The sequence below is a fragment of the Coregonus lavaretus genome (assembly GCF_964263955.1).
Source record: "Coregonus lavaretus genome assembly, contig: HAP1_SCAFFOLD_295, whole genome shotgun sequence".
Lineage (NCBI taxonomy): Eukaryota > Metazoa > Chordata > Actinopteri > Salmoniformes > Salmonidae > Coregonus > Coregonus lavaretus.
In genome coordinates this window covers 474,282-492,309 of record NW_028165398.1, presented here as the reverse complement: position 1 = coordinate 492,309, position 18,028 = coordinate 474,282, and the positions used below count along the sequence as shown (strand labels likewise).

Here is an 18,028-nt window from a genome sequence, read left to right as displayed (position 1 = left end):
AGTATCAAAAAAATATATACAACAATTATTTGATGAACATTTATTTTGGGCCTTACTGCTATTAGCCCATACAAACACATTGAATAACAGATTCACTACATGGAACAACAGATAGTCCTTACTGCTATTAGCCCATACAAACACATTGAATAACAGATTCACTACATGGAACAACAGACAGTCCTTACTGCTATTAGCCCATACAAACACATTGAATAACAGATTCACTACATGGAACAACAGACAGTCCTTACTGCTATTAGCCCATACAAACACATTGAATAACAGATTCACTACATGGAACAACAGATAGTCCTTACTGCTATTAGCCCATACAAACACATTGAATAACAGATTCACTACATGGAACAACAGATAGTCCTTACTGCTATTAGCCCATACAAACACATTGAATAACAGATTCACTACATGGAACAACAGACAGTCCTTACTGCTATTAGCCCATACAAACACATTGAATAACAGATTCACTACATGGAACAACAGACAGTCCTTACTGCTATTAGCCCATACAAACACATTGAATAACAGATTCACTACATGGAACAACAGACAGTCCCAAAAGAATATCAAAAGGAAGTTTGTTCTGAAGTGTCTCTCCTATATTAGGAAAAAACAATGTACATGTATTTAACCCCATATTTTGGCCACTAAACATTCTCCATATATACTTACATTCATTTCATTCATTTTTTAAACTGGTACCGGGGGACCTTCGGATGAGTCTTGTGAGGCCTGTCCTAGAGCAAAACAACCGACATGTACATGTTAGTGAGAGTCTCACCTTTGCTCAGAAGGGTCATATTAGTGTGTAGCCCAAAAGGTTGGGACGCTACAGACAGAAGTTGGCAGATCGGCTGTACCGACGTCAGACGAGTCTCCTGCACCATCTTGTTAGTGAGAGTCTCATCTTTCAATATAGGGGCCATAATAGTTTATAGACCAAACCGTCCGGACCGATTTTCGGGATGTCGCCTGCCTTCCCGCCTTTGAGTCAAAGCCTCCCATTGTTAGGGCGGAGACATGAGCATCTCGTCATTACATAAAGATGTCTGGTTTCAGCCGCCTGCGAATTGGAAAGGAAAGTTGGCGGGTGCACAGTTAGGATGCTGGATTGCCCTAAAGGAAATAGATGTTTCGACAAAATTATATAATTGCTCCTATCTAAATAAAATCATTCAAAATACTTCACCAGGGAGCATGTCCCGGAATCTGCCGAGGCTGCTCCTCCTCCTTGTTCGGGCAGGCTTCGGCCTTTCTTCGTCCCCGGAGTACTAGCTGCCACCGTTGAATGTTTCGATGTTCGTTTGGTTTGGTCTGTCTGTTACACCTGTGTCCGTTTGGTCTTGATTATGTGCCTTATAAGTTTCCTGTGGTTGTGTTCGTTAGTTGTGTGTTATTTTAGTTCCTGTCTGTTGGTGGTATCCGGTGCAGTTCTCTGGCATTGTTTTAATACGCACTGTGTTGCGTTGTCGTTTTGCCTCCTCGTTAGAGGCACTTTATTTTGTACTGGTTGTGCATCTAGTAAAGTCCTGTTCGACTTAGCTTATGCGTCCTGCGTCTGACTCCTCTCCACGCATCCACACCAACACTGACAGAGCATGACTTAGCCACAGAGGATCATTAACTTATTTTAACATGTTTTGCTGTGGATTGTTCAAATCACTAGGGATGTAGCTCAGTTGGTAGAGCATGGTGTTTGCAACGCCAGGGTTGTGGGTTCGATTCCCACGGGGGGCCAGTATGAAAAATATAAAAATATATATATAAAAAATAAATAAAAATAAAGAACAAAACAACGAAAAATTATAGAAAAAATAACATACAAATAATAATAATGTATGCACTAACTGTAAGTCGCTCTGGATAAGAGCGTCTGCTAAATGACTAAAATGTAAAAATGTTTGGGAAGCCCGCAATTTGGGTAGTGTGCATGGCAATAGTCTAGCTGATTGAATTGCGGCTGTCAGTGAAAAGCGTCTAAAATATGTGAAGATAATGTGTCCTGAGTATAATTTAAAATGTTGCATCAAGAAGAAAGTGAGGTGGGTGTGGCGAAGATATGGTGCGTCTCTCTACAGAATGCATGTGTAACAGTTGTTAAAGTACTTTGTGAATTTCACCAGGTTCATATATTAATATAGCATGTTGATGTGTTATTATGCATGACTGCATCCTGGGAATAGGGGAGTGTGTCCTTACGTTTTGTCCTGCTCAAATCATTTCGATGCACTATGAGAGGTAGGCTCGCTTTTTCTATCGTCTTCAGAAAAGTTTGATTCCTTTAAGCACAGAGTCACAGTGTTTTGTTAATGAATAATGTTTTATATTTAGAGTTTACTCATAAGTGGATGGTGTTGTTAAGATGTCCCAATCAATCACACACTGCAGAGCTACAGCTGCACCGGTTACACATGCATATGTAGGAAAGTGGCCATTTGGCTGATTTCTGATTGTCTTAACTCACCACGTAGGCTACACCACTCCATTTTTCTTTGCCTCACACAAGTCAAGGAAGTATTTGTTTTAAAAAATGTACGTCCATTGCGAATGATAGTTCCTCAGTATTTGAAAAATCGTTCCGACACTCCCGGCCTCGATATTCACCAAGTGTCGGTGAGAGAGAGAGTAAAATATCATGATCTGATGATCCCATATATCCAGTGGAAACGTCATAAAAACCAGAAACGGAGGGCCTGAAATAGGCTAGTCGATACAATGTTGCAAGTTCGCTAGCGACAGCTTCTGACCAGACTAAGGGATGATTTGTTACAGCAATAGTTCAAGTCAAGACAGAATGGGAGGCAGACAGGCGGAGTAGAGAGATTCATGTGATTGTAAGAACCGGAATTTTCACCTGATATTTTATTTAAAACATTATTCGTCGGCTTTAGGCCTTTGCATTTGACTTAGTTGATGATGGAAGTTATAGGCCTACTGCTGTATCTCTGAGTTCTACGCTCTCATTTCTTTATCCGCCAATGGATCACCTTATATCAATGTGTCCCTATGGCAGAGGCTAGTGCTCTTGCCATAGTTACATTTTTACTTTTAGATTTTTATAATTTTTCTTCTGATTTTTATGATTGACAACGTGACAATGATTTTGAGAAACGAAAAGGTTATCATTGAAATGAATCTGTTCCACGAAAATGCGCATATAAAAATAATCCTAACTGGCACGCAGATTAGTAGAAACGGTAGGATACACTGTAAGCTTCCCCAAACAGCTGCCTATGGTCTTCACTAATACAGCCGTTTAGAAAATGTGAACGCGCAAGCGCGTGCAAACATAGGAAGTCCGGTGAAAAAAGGTGCCCGCCTATGCAAATCAAAGGCCGTCCAACTGCATCGTTCTGGCGCCGGGTCTACGGGCGAGTGGAGAAGGACCATCTCATTTCAAGCAACAGGACCGAGTTTGGGAAACTGGGTTAAGGTGATGGAAGGGAAGGGAAGGGAAGGGAAGGGAAGGGAAGGGAAGGGAAGGGAAGGGAAGGGAAGGGAAGGGAAGGTGAGGTGAGGTGAGGTGAGGTGAGGTGAGGTGAGGTGAGGTGAGGGACAGGACAGGACAGGACAGGACAGGACGTCCCAACCCTAACCGTGAAGTTTATTAAGCTACTGTTTCTTTAAAAAAAAAAAAAAATCGCGGAACCCGGAAAGAGATTTGTTTTCATCTTCTCCCACAATTCTTAGCGAAATATTAAGAAAGCTAGTTGGTCTTTCAAAGTATTGGGCAACAGTCTACTTTAAATTATATGTCAATGTGCAGTAAATTGACAAACATAACTAAAGGGTCTACTTTCATTCACATGTTGTATCACAACAATGTGAGCTAAGCAAAATGAACCGAAGAATGTTAAGGTAAGGTGAACATAGTAAATAGATAGCTGCTAACGTCGTTAGCCAGCCAACCTCTGCAGGAAGCAATGTGGATGTTCGCCACAGTGGGCTTATTTGTGATATGCATTCGTAAGATAATTATGCATCTAAAGTCACTCACTGTGACTAAAGTCAGGCTTGCTGCTGAACACATTGCTACTTTTAGACTCCTATTTCACTTGGTGTGGTAAGAAACGTGCATTCAGCTATCTACTGTAGCCATCGGTTAGCAGGCAGGGCTAACCTTAGTCTGGAGTTGAATTGCAGGCAGGGCTAACCTCCACCTGACGTTGAATTGCATTGGATTCAACGTCGGGCATAAATGAGCGTTTGGATCAGGAAAGTTTCCTCTGACGACCTCTACAAGCCAGAATGTTGAATACAATTATATTTTAACCTTTCTCATGTGGAATGCCAATTTATCTTACCATTTCTACCGATCTGCTTGCCAGTTATGGTTTTCATATGCACATTTTCGTGAAACAGTTTAATTTATGTCTTCATATCTCAAAATCATTGTCAAAGTTTATCCAAATCTAAAGGAAAATGATACAAACCTAAAAAGTAACTTCCATTGCCAACTATGTAAAAATAGCCTACATAAAGCCAACAAATAAAAACATTGCAGCCTGCAGGTAGAAAATATCCTAATAAAAATAAATGTCTTATAAATCACATTGGCTATGCATGGCCTGTCTGCAAGGAACTTGCAACATTGTATAAAAGATTCTGGGCCCTCAGAGTTTCCTGCGCCAGTGAGCTCAGAACAGACACAGCTGTAGGCCATTTGAGTTTGCTCAAGGGATAAGAAGCAGTGCTTGACTTGGGTAGGAGCACACCGGAGCTGAGTACCGGCACCTCAAATGTTCTACTGCTTGAGCTCCTGTTCCTCTTATAGAATATTAGCTCCTGTTCCTCTTATAGAATATTAGCTCCTGTTCCTCTTATAGAATTAGAGCTCAAAAGTATTGTGGAGCTCCTGCACCTACATGTAAACAGAACCAGCACCCAAAATGAGGACAGGAACCTATTTCAGTCCAAGTCAAGCACGGATAAGAAGTAATCAGGTAGGCCTATTTTATGAAATTTCTAGTGGATCAGAGCATGACATTTTTCCCTTTCACGCTGAGTTGTTATCGAAAGAGAGAGAGCTGGAAATATTTTTAAAAAAAATACATTGAGGAACTATTGTAATTCTCAATGGATGTAAAAACTGACTTTGTTTGCTTGCTGTTTGAGGTGAAGAAAACATTACTTTGAAAAGCTGCACAGGTCATTTAGTGGTGGTGCGTTAAGCCAATCAGAAATACTATCAGATCCCCAAATGGGCACATTTATATGCCTACATTTGAGCGCAGGCCAGGTAGACTATAGACCTACTTCTATGAATAATCAGGCCAGGTAGTCTATAGGCCTACTTCTATGAATAATCAGGCCAGGTAGCCTATAGGCCTACTTCTATGCGTGCGCGTCCTTACTCAACATTGACAGGAGCGCTCCAAACAAAAGACAATGACTAAATTGACAACACTCGTAAATGGAATTAAATAAATCAAAACTTGTTTCTCACAAGTGTAGCATAGGTTGTGCACTCTGCAAACAATGTGTCCACTCTGACAATGATAACGGGAAGACTGGAATCACTACTGGTGATATACACTGCTCAAAAAAATAAAGGGAACACTTAAACAACACAATGTAACTCCAAGTCAATCACACTTCTGTGAAATCAAACTGTCCACTTAGGAAGCAACACTGATTGACAATACATTTCACATGCTGTTGTGCAAATGGAATAGACAACAGGTGGAAATTATAGGCAATTAGCAAGACACCCCCAATAAAGGACTGGTTTTGCAGGTGGTGACCACAGACCACTTCTCAGTTCCTATGCTTCCTGGCTGATGTTTTGGTCACTTTTTGAATGCTGGCGGTGCTTTCACTCTAGTGGTAGCATGAGATGGAGTCTACAACCCACACAAGTGGCTCAGGTAGTGCATCTCATCCAGGATGGCACATCAATGCGAGCTGTGGCAAGAAGGTTTGCTGTGTCTGTCAGTGTAGTGTCCAGAGCATGGAGGCGCTACCAGGAGACAGGCCAGTACATCAGGAGACGTGGAGGAGGCCGTAGGAGGGCAACAACCCAGCAGCAGGACTGCATCGCAGTGCTTGAAGTGTCACTACAGACCCGGGTTCGATCCCAGGCTGTGTCACAGCTGGCCGTGACCGGGAGACCCATGAGGCGGCGCACATTTGGCCCAGCGTCGTCCAGTTTAGGGGAGGGTTTGGCCGGCCGGAATTTCAAAGTCCCATCGCGCTCTAGCGACTCCTTGTGCCGGACCGGGCGCCTGCAAACTGACTATGGTCGGTCGCCAGCTGGACGGTGTTTCCTCTGACACATTGGTGCGGTTAGCTTCTGGGTTTAGCGAGCAGTGTGTCAAGAAGCAATGCGGCTTGGCAGGGTCGTGTTTCGGAGGACGCATTGCTCTCGACCTATGCCTTTCCCGAGTCCGTAGGGGAGTTGCAGCGATAGGACAAGACTGTAACTACCAATTGGATATCACGAAATTGGGGAGAAAAAGGTGTGAAAGTACCAACAACAAAAAAAGACCTAGCTAGCTAAACAATGAACCATAATCCCAACTCATAACATTACTACCCTGCATGAATCTACAGGTAGCTAAAGCTAACCAACTAGGCAGCCACACAAGTAGGCAAGTAGGCTAAATGGGCGTACAATTAAAAAGCAAGGTATTTTCTGCTAAAACTATGCATAGCCAACATATTTCTGTTTATCATAGAAATAATGTAGCCAGCTACATTTCCTAATGTTTTGCCTCAAATTAATCTTGAATTTGATGGAGAAAAGTAGACTGTCTACACTGAGAAAAGTACCTGAGGAAAAAAGCTACAGATCAGTTAGAGGCAGTTCCTGAATTCTCAGAGTGGAGAAGTGCTACTGAAGCACAGAATTAGTCTGAAGCAGAAATGACAATAAGAACCATATTTAGATCTGCATTTACAAAACGCAGCAAGATACTTATTTTTTCCTGCGTGAAAAACAAAGCATTCTGCAACCCCTAAATGGAACTTTCTAGTGAGTGGCTGAATTAATAAGGTGACTGGGCATCGTTGTGTTTGAGAAGTCGAAGCCCTTCGGATGATATCTTGATTTCCTTGTTGTTTCTCCTATCTTCTCAGAGCAGGCAGACCTGTTGCCCTAGCGACTCCCTAGGCTCCTCCCCTATCTTCTCAGAGCAGGCAGACCTGTTGCCCTAGCGACTCCCTAGGCTCCTCCCCTATCTTCTCAGAGCAGGCAGACCTGTTGCCCTAGCGACTCCCTAGGCTCCTCCCCTATCTTCTCAGAGCAGGCAGACCTGTTGCCCTAGCGACTCCAGACACCGGGTGTAGACATGCTGTCCCAGGGCCAGCACCTTCATGTGACTTGTAAATGTCCAAACTTACCCAACATGCCATTCGGTAGCTCCTACCTACATATGTAGAACTGTATGAGCTGGACAGCCTATCTTTGCAATTATATATTTTTTCCCGTTTGCGGTCTTTAGCATATTTAGCTAGCAGCCTCCATGGACATTCGCTTGTACTTGTGCTAATTTTGTTAGCATTCTGGTAAAAGATGCTCAGTGGGCTTTTTTGGTGAATTTTTGGGGGCGTAAATCCCGAGATACGAAAATCTGGATACCGCCCTAGCCTAAAACACGTGCACAAGCTCGGCAGGTATGCATTGTGTGCTTGCTTCAGGTCGTAGAAATCTCGAACGTACTACCAGCGATTTGGAACGTTGATGTAATTATACTGAACCTTTGACGTCCCTACTGTTAGCTAGCTAAGTTAGGGTAACAAGGAAATATTACAGGGTTTTCCCTAAATCATGTTTATTTACATGTTTTACTTGATAGTTTTAAGACTCTAGATCACAAGAAATGGCAGTTACGGGTGTTTAAAAAATGCACAAATGAGTTCAAAAGGGGGCAGAGACCCCTTGCCTTACTCATCAGCATCACCTTGTAAGAATTGTTAAACAGGATTCGTAATGTTTGAAACCATCATCTAGAGATTGTAGATGCATTTGCCATCATTCTGCCATGTATTACACTAGCTAGCTAACTGTTAGCCTGCTACCACTGAGCTGATGCACCACCTAGTGACTGACAACTGGGGCATAATAGAACCTCATTTCTATTGGACAGATTTATGTAAGTCCCTCCCTCTTTAGTTCCGTTTGCTTGCGTTTGGTTCCTAATGAATACACCCCTGACTGCGGTACTGACTTATACCAGATGTGACTCAGTTGTATTGATTCTCTGAGTCTCCTGTCCTGTCCTGTCATGTCATGTCCTGTCCTCTGTTGTGTTGTATTTTGTATTGCGCTGTGTTAAATGTTTCCTGTGTTTTGTGGTTGCAGGCTATGTGGACCATGTCTCTGATCCTGTTTGCCCTGGTGGTGCGGGTCAGGGATGGTCTGCCCCTCTCAGCCTCCACTGACTTCCAACACAACCCAGAGCTGCAGGAGAAGAAGCAGCAGCTACGGACCATCTCCAAGACCCTCAGCCTGTTCCCCGACAGAGGGGCGGTCAAGGGCCATGACCTCAATATATAGTAAGATAGATAGATATTATGTATAGTATATACTATACCTGAGTTGTGTGTATATAGTAAGGACACTTCAGAAAGTATTCACACCCCTTTAACTTTTTCCACATTTTGTTGTTACAGCCTGAATTATCAATTTTTTTAGCAATTAATTCAAAGCTGAAATGTCTTGAATGAAAAAGTATTCAACCCCTTTGTTATGGCAACCTTAAGTAAGTTTAGGAGGAGTGATGTGCTTAACAAGTCCCAGAATAAGTTGCATGGACTCACTTTGTGTGCAATAATAGTGTTTAACATGACTTTTGAATGACTACCTCACCTTTGTACCACACATACCGTTATTTGTAAGGTCCCTCAGTCGAGCAGTGAATTTCAAACACAGATTCAACCACAAATACCAGGGAGGTTTTCCAATGCCTTGCAAAGAAGGGGATCTATTGGTAGATGTAAAAAAATAAAAAGCAGACATTGAATATCCCTTTGAGCATGGTGAAGTTATTAATTACACTTTGGATGGTGTATCAATACCCCCAGTCACTACAGAGATACAAGCTTCCTTCCTAACTCAGTTGCTGGTGAGAAAGGAAACCGCTCAGGGATTTCACCATGAGGCCAATGGTGACTTTAAAACAGTTAAGAGTTGAATGGCTGTGATAGGAGAAAACTGAGGATGGATCAACAACATTGTAGTTACTCCACAATACTAACCTAAATGACAGAGTGAAAAGAAGGAAGCCTGTACAGAATAACAGGGATCATTTGAGTTGACGTTAGACAGAATTGGTTGAACAGATCAGAAACCAGTATCAACATTTTGAAAGGAGCCAGAAACTGTCCTGCTGCGTGCCAGTTTGCGCTGTTCTGTGAAGGGTTGTACGTCTTGCTGTGGGCTGTTTGTTTACTTAAACCCCCCTCCTCCTTTCCACCTCCCTCTCCTCTAGTTTCCTCTCCAGTGAGGGCGTATCCTACATGAGCGTGTGTGACGCCAGCCTCCCTGCAGCCATGGCCTTCTGTTTCCTAGAGGACCTGCGCTGGGACTTCACAGCACATATGGACAGCGCCAAGGTTGCCCTGGCAGCCAGGCCTTACCCCTTCCTGGAGTTCGGTGTGTAGGAGAGGGGTGGAAGTGAAGGGGAGGGTTATGAGGGAGAGAGGAGGGGAGGGGTATGAGGGAGAGAGGAGGGGACGGAGAGAGGAGTGGGGCTGGGGGGAGGGGAGGGAGTAGGGGTGAAGGGAGAGGGGTGGAGGGAGTAGAGGAAGGAGGGAGAGAGGGGTGGGTGAAGAGAGGAGGGGTGGGTGAAGGAGACGAGGAGGGGTGGAGGAGGAAGGAGAGGCGTGAGAGGGGATGGGTGGAGGTAAAGGAGGTGGAGGGTTGAGTAGCAGAAGGAGAAGGGTGGAGGTGATGGCGTAGAGCAGGGGTAGGCAACCCTGTTCCTGGAGTGCCGCAGGTACTGCAGGATATTGTTCCAACTAGGCACCACACCTGACCAACTAAGCTGATTGATCAGTTCAGTGATTGCCTAAATTCAACACACCTGGTCTTCCAGGTCGGATAAATCAAAAACCAGTGTTGCCTACCCCTGGCCTAGAGCCAGCATTTTATGATGTATTGAACAGATGAGGTCATCTGTAGTTCATCAAAATGTATTGAACAGATGAGGTCATCTGTAGGTCATCAAAATGTATTGAACAGATGAGGTCATCTGTAGGTCATCAAAATGTATTGAACAGATGAGGTCATCTGTAGTTCATCAAAATGTATTGAACAGATGAGGTCATCTGTAGGTCATCAAAATGTATTGAACAGATGAGGTCATCTGTAGGTCATCAAAATGTATTGAACAGATGAGGACATCAAAATGTATTGAACAGATGAGGTCATCTGTATGTCATCAAAATGTATTGAACAGATGAGGTCATCTGTAGGTCATCAAAATGTATTGAACAGATGAGGTCATCTGTAGGTCATCAAAATGTATTGAACAGATGAGGTCATCTGTAGGTCATCAAAATGTATTGAACAGATGAGGTCATCTGTAGGTCATCAAAATATGAACGTGTCTCTGGTGTTCTAAAACCATGACAGATCCCATGAGGCAGTCATGTAGTCAGGAGTCCAGATACTTAATAACATACGACAACCAATAGTCACTGATACTTAACTACATACAATAACATACGACATGACCACGACAACCATCGTGTGATTGATGGTTATTAGATAACAGGATACCGTGGCTGCAGCAGCAGTATAACTGGAAGGGTTAATATTATATTATATTATATTATATTATATTATAGACAACAGCATAGCGTGGCTGCAGCAGCAGTATAACTGGAAGGGTTAATATTATATTATATTATATTATAGACAACAGCATAGAGTGGCTGCAGCAGCAGTATAACTGGAAGGGTTAATATTATATTATATATTATATTATATTATAGACAACAGCATAGCGTGGCTGCAGCAGCAGTATAACTGGAAGGGTTAATATTATATTATATTATAGACAACAGCATAGCGTGGCTGCAGCAGCAGTATAACTGGAAGGGTTAATATTATATTATATTATATTATATTATAGACAACAGCATAGCGTGGCTGCAGCAGCAGTATAACTGGAAGGGTTAATATTATATTATATTATATTATAGACAACAGCATAGCGTGGCTGCAGCAGCAGTATAACTGGAAGGGTTAATATTATATTATATTATAGACAACAGCATAGCGTGGCTGCAGCAGCAGTATAACTGGAAGGGTTAATATTATATTATATTATAGACAACAGCGTGGCTGCAGCAGCAGTATAACTGGAAGGGTTAATATTATATTATATTATATTATAGACAACAGCATAGCGTGGCTGCAGCAGCAGTATAACTGGAAGGGTTAATATTATATTATATTATATTATATTATAGACAACAGCATAGCGTGGCTGCAGCAGCAGTATAACTGGAAGGGTTAATATTATATTATATTATATTATAGACAACAGCATAGCGTGGCTGCAGCAGCAGTATAACTGGAAGGGTTAATATTATATTATAGACAACAGCATAGCGTGGCTGCAGCAGCAGTATAACTGGAAGGGTTAATATTATATTATATTATATTATATTATAGACAACAGCATAGCGTGGCTGCAGCAGCAGTATAACTGGAAGGGTTAATATTATATTATATTATAGACAACAGCATAGCGTGGCTGCAGTAGCAGTATAACTGGAAGGGTTAATATTATATTATATTATATTATATTATAGATAACAGCATAGCGTGGCTGCAGCAGGAGTATAACTGGAAGGGTTAATATTATATTATATTATATTATAGACAACAGCATAGCGTGGCTGCAGCAGCAGTATAACTGGAAGGGTTAATATTATATTATATTATAGACAACAGCATAGCGTGGCTGCAGCAGCAGTATAACTGGAAGGGTTAATATTATATTATATTATAGACAACAGCATAGCGTGGCTGCAGCAGCAGTATAACTGGAAGGGTTAATATTATATTATATTATAGACAACAGCATAGCGTGGCTGCAGCAGCAGTATAACTGGAAGGGTTAATATTATATTATATTATAGACAACAGCATAGCGTGGCTGCAGCAGCAGTATAACTGGAAGGGTTAATATTATATTATATTATATTATAGACAACAGCATAGCGTGGCTGCAGCAGCAGTATAACTGGAAGGGTTAATATTATATTATATTATATTATAGACAACAGCATAGCGTGGCTGCAGCAGCAGTATAACTGGAAGGGTTAATATATTATATTATATTATATTATAGACAACAGCATAGCGTGGCTGCAGCAGCAGTATAACTGGAAGGGTTAATATTATATTATATTATAGACAACAGCATAGCGTGGCTGCAGCAGCAGTATAACTGGAAGGGTTAATATTATATTATATTATATTATATTATAGACAACAGCATAGCGTGGCTGCAGCAGCAGTATAACTGGAAGGGTTAATATTATATTATATTATATTATAGACAACAGCATAGCGTGGCTGCAGCAGGAGTATAACTGGAAGGGTTAATATTATATTATATTATATTATAGACAACAGCATAGCATGGCTGCAGCAGCAGTATAACTGGAAGGGTTAATATTATATTATATTATAGACAACAGCATAGCGTGGCTGCAGCAGCAGTATAACTGGAAGGGTTAATATTATATTATATTATAGACAACAGCATAGCGTGGCTGCAGCAGCAGTATAACTGGAAGGGTTTATATTATATTATATTATAGACAACAGCATAGTGTGGCTGCAGCAGCAGTATAACTGGAAGGGTTAATATTATATTATATTATATTATAGACAACAGCATAGCGTGGCTGCAGCAGCAGTATAACTGGAAGGGTTAATATTATATTATATTATAGACAACAGCATAGCGTGGCTGCAGCAGCAGTATAACTGGAAGGGTTAATATTATATTATATTATAGGCAACAGCATAGCGTGGCTGCAGCAGCAGTATAACTGGAAGGGTTAATATTATATTATATTATAGACAACAGCATAGCGTGGCTGCATCAGCAGTATAACTGGAAGGGTTAATATTATATTATATTATATTATAGACAACAGCATAGCGTGGCTGCAGCAGCAGTATAACTGGAAGGGTTAATATTATATTATATTATATTATAGACAACAGCATAGCGTGGCTGCAGCAGCAGTATAACTGGAAGGGTTAATATTATATTATATTATATTATATTATAGACAACAGCATAGCGTGGCTGCAGCAGCAGTATAACTGGAAGGGTTAATATTATATTATATTATATTATAGACAACAGCATAGCGTGGCTGCAGCAGCAGTATAACTGGAAGGGTGGTCCAGCGCTGGAGGTCACTCTGGCCGAAGTACAGGAGGATCTGAAAACACGCCCCTTGCAGATCCTCACCCTGGAGGAGGTGGAGCTTACCAACGGGTCTGCCAATGGCTACGCGGAAAAATTTTCTGAATCCGGTAAGAATCAGGAGGAGGAGGACGTTGCCTCTAACCACAGATCAACGTTGCACTGTTACTTCAGTTAGACGTTGCTTGATCCTGTGTTGTGTTGGATCGGTCTTCCAGGTCAGATCCAGAGGTTGGAGCCGGTGACCGTCCCAGGAATCCTCTCACTGGTCCTCAACATCATGTGTTCTTCTCTGAACCTCATCAGGGGAGTTCACCTCATAGAGCACACCTTCCAGGTAGACTATTCTGTTAACCATATAGAAGACACCTTCCAGGTAGACTATTCTGTTAACCATATAGAAGACACCTTCCAGGTAGACTATTCTGTTAACCATATAGAAGACACCTTCCAGGTAGACTATTCTATTTAGCCAGGTCCAATTTATCTTGGCTGATAATGTCTTATATTCTGCTCATAAAGATCTACTGAATTCAGGAGCCAACACTGTTCTGATGTCCTTTTCTTTGCTACAGGATGATTATGAAGGAATCTGGAACGTGGTGGCGTTTCTGCTGGCGTTCCTGTGCTGTGTTGGTCAGTGTCACCTATACCTGTTCCACTCTTCTCTGAAGAGGGTCAAGTGCCTGGTACTGCTGAGTGTGGTTGTGGTATCTAACTGCTTCCTGTTTGGGCTGAGGAATGTCTGGCAGCTGCTGTTCCACCTTGCGGTTGCCGTCCTCGTCACCCTCCTCACCCTCAACAGGAAACTACAGGACAGAACCAGTGACTGCGGGGTGTGAGGGAGGGGGGGCCATTTAGTGCGTGGCGCAACTACTGTAGGCAAAGTCCAGGCCAGTAGGGGAGGAAGAGGATCCAACCGACCCAGATAGAGGTCTTCTATCATGTCCGGTGGGACCTGTTTTAATGAGAGAAAATATCATTGTTTTGTTTGTATAAGGATCATTTATGTTGATTTATTTCCATGTTTAGTTGCCGTAGCGTCCCAGGCAGGTTGGAGGAATAGAGGAGGTCCTAACTAGAGGGGGTCCTAACTAGAGGAGGTCCTAACTAGAGGAGGTCCTAACTAGAGGGGGTCCTAACCACAGGGGGAATGTTGGATGGTCCTCAAATCTTCTTTTAGAAATGAATTCCAGATGAAGACAATAGTTTTGAGCAAATCACTTGAATTATATGAATTTGTAATACTGACGGGCTATGGACTTATTAAAGGACGTCCGTGTGATGTTCGACTAGAGCCAGTCAGCCAGTAGGTCTACATTTGACGAGGTAATTGAGGTTAGATCATCAGTGATGTAAAAAAAAAACACTCATTGTCCAACAGACCACTGCTGCAGCTCAGTAAGTAATAATCAACCATCAGTCTGATTCTCCAGGGTCTAAATGCAGCTAGTCTCACTAGAATAGGAAATGTACTGTACTTTCTTTCTCTTGTACACAAGGTATATTTTTGCGTCTGTAGAATTGACGAATCCAAGTGTCTCACCAAAGTATTTTCTTTGTTTGTGGTAACCTATGGTGTTTACAGTAAGAATCTGTAAGATGTAATCAATGTTCTAAAAAATATATGTTTTTGTAAAATACTATCTGTTTGAGCTGCTTGCGGACAATTTGCAGTGTACAAACCTACCATGTGGTCCTCTGTAGCTCAGCTGGTAGAGCACGGCGCTTGTAACGCCAAGGAAGTGGGTTCGATCCCCGGGACCACCTATACACAAAAATGTATGCACGCATGACTGTAAGTCGCTTTGGATAAAAGTGTCTGCTAAATGGCATATTATGCAGAAAGCTTCCCGAGAAGGAGGTCCCTCTCAAGTTTTACAACCTGCAACACTAGGAGTTGTTATTCCTCTTCATAGTGGTCAGTATTGAGGAGTTGATATGTTTTATAGTTTACAGGGCCAAGTAAGGTATTATATTATTTGGCACTATAATGTATATATTTTGTTGTTCAAGAAGGCTACATACTTATAGTGTTGGTAATACTATGTTGCTTGGTAACAATGTGGTTATTGTTTCATTTTTGATTCTATATCTAAAACATATCATAAGTTATAATTAATACACGAACAAATATATTATAGTTAAAATAGATTTTGTGACACCGTAATAATGTAGTGAGAGTGTATGTTGCATTTTGTAACCCTAAAATGATAGATAAGATAGATTCTTCTATAGATGTGTGATTTTGATGCCTTGTCTCTGCGATATTTCTCATGTCTCCTCAAGTCTAAGGTTCCTCTTCATATTTTTACAGTGTGTAGTAATCTAGTGAATAAGAAATATAATCTGTGATATAATTTATTTGAACAGATATTTTTGATCTGAAAAGACGTGATTGGAAGAATCTCTTTACTGCTTTTTCTATGATTGAAAGTTTTAATACAAATTGTGAATTGAAGATTCAAACCCACTCTACTCTACACACAGAACACAAAGCTTGGGGATAGATATGTAGATATTAACGTGTGAAATCCACACAGAACACAAAGCTTGGGGATAGATATGTAGATATTAACGTGTGAAATCCACACAGAACACAAAGCTTGGGGATAGATATGTAGATATTAACGTGTTCCTCAAGCACCTGGTAATGGAATGTTCACTAGTTTTAGTTCCAAGATCAATGAGTTTGGATTTAGTTTAATGTTAACTACTGAACCCCTTCAGGTTAAGCTGCTGTAATTGATAGACCAATATGTTGAATTAATTTTTTGTATGAGTTTTGTTCTGTGTATTGATGGCTGCTTTAATGTCAAGGAGTCCTTTACAGTTTCCTTAAATGGCCCGATTGAAGTGGGAGAGCAAGCATCTTAACCTTTCAGTCATATAGGACAGTCTACAAGGGGTAACATTCAGACCCTCCTTTTCAAAGTGTTGGGTGTGTCTTTCATAATCGAAATTGACTAGAGACCTGTATTAACACATGGTTGACCTATTGTGTGGTTTGTATTGACTAGAGAGACCTGTTAACATGGTTTACCTATTGTGTGGTTTGTATTGACTAGAGAGACCTGTTAACATGGTTGACCTATTGTGTGGTTTGTATTGACTAGAGAGACCTGTTAACATGGTTTACCTATTGTGTGGTTTCTATTTCAGTGTCCAGATTTTCTAAAGTAAAATAAACAACTGTCTAAAAGGTGCATTAATCTGAATCAAGTTGACCAAATTAAATGTTGGTGATTGTTGCCATAAACGTTCTGAAGTGTGACATTTCAAACCAAAACGATGTTCGAATCCTTCTGTCTTATGAACTCTTCAGTGCTTTGTTATGAACAACATCCAGTACAGTGGGGAAAAAAGTATTTAGTCAGCCACCAATTGTGCAAATTCTCCCACTTAAAAAGATGAGAGAGGCCTGTAATTTTCATCATAGGTACACGTCAACTATCACAGACAAATTGAGAATTTTTTTCCCAGAAAATCACATTGTAGGATTTTTAATGAATTTATTTGCAAATTATGGTGGAAAATAAGTATTTGGTCACCTACAAACAAGCAAGATTTCTGGCTCTCACAGACCTGTAACTTCTTCTTTAAGAGGCTCCTCTGTCCTCCACTCGTTACCTGTATTAATGGCACCTGTTTGAACTTGTTATCAGTATAAAAGACACCTGTCCACAACCTCAAACAGTCACACTCCAAACTCCACTATGGCCAAGACCAAAGAGCTGTCAAAGGACACCAGAAACAAAATTGTAGACCTGCACCAGGCTGGGAAGACTGAATCTGCAATAGTTAAGCAGCTTGGTTTGAAGAAATCAACTGTGGGAGCAATTATTAGGAAATGGAAGACATACAAGACCACTGATAATCTCCCTCGATCTGGGGCTCCACGCAAGATCTCACCCCGTGGGGTCAAAATGATCACAAGAACGGTGAGCAAAAATCCCAGAACCACACAGGGGGACCTAGTGAATGACCTGCAGAGAGCTGGGACCAAAGTAACAAAGCCTACCATCAGTAACACACTACGCCACCAGGGACTCAAATCCTGCAGTGCCAGACGTGTCCCCCTGCTTAAGCCAGTACATGTCCTGGCCCGTCTGAAGTTTGCTAGAGTGCATTTGGATGATCCAGAAGAGGATTGGGAGAATGTCATATGGTCAGATGAAACCAAAATATAACTTTTTGGTAAAAACTCAACTTGTCGTGTTTGGAGGACAAAGAATGCTGAGTTGCATCCAAAGAACACCATACCTACTGTGAAGCATGGGGGTGGAAACATCATGCTTTGGGGCTGTTTTTCTGCAAAGGGACCAGGACGACTGATCCGTGTAAAGGAAAGAATGAATGGGGCCATGTATCGTGAGATTTTGAGTGGGTCTTTCAGCATGACAATGATCCCAAACACACCGCCCGGGCAACGAAGGAGTGGCTTCGTAAGAAGCATTTCAAGGTCCTGGAGTGGCCTAGCCAGTCTCCAGATCTCAACCCCATAGAAAATCTTTGGAGGGAGTTGAAAGTCTGTGTTGCCCAGCGACAGCCCCAAAACATCACTGCTCTAGAGGAGATCTGCATGGAGGAATGGGCCAAAATAC

General features: G+C 41.6%; 1 protein-coding gene across 1 annotated transcript; it reads left to right on the top strand.

Annotated features, from left to right (window-relative positions):
* Positions 1-3,705: 3,705 nt before the first annotated feature.
* Positions 3,706-16,630, top strand: LOC311115903 (vesicle-trafficking protein SEC22c-like). The gene is made up of 6 exons (XM_084191025.1): positions 3,706-3,882; positions 8,327-8,520; positions 9,456-9,619; positions 13,355-13,534; positions 13,643-13,761; positions 14,000-16,630. Exons 2-6 carry the CDS (start codon positions 8,330-8,332, stop codon positions 14,264-14,266), a joined length of 921 nt encoding a protein of 306 aa, XP_084047151.1. The 5' UTR covers positions 3,706-3,882; positions 8,327-8,329; the 3' UTR covers positions 14,267-16,630.
* The last annotated feature ends 1,398 nt before the right edge of the window (positions 16,631-18,028 follow it).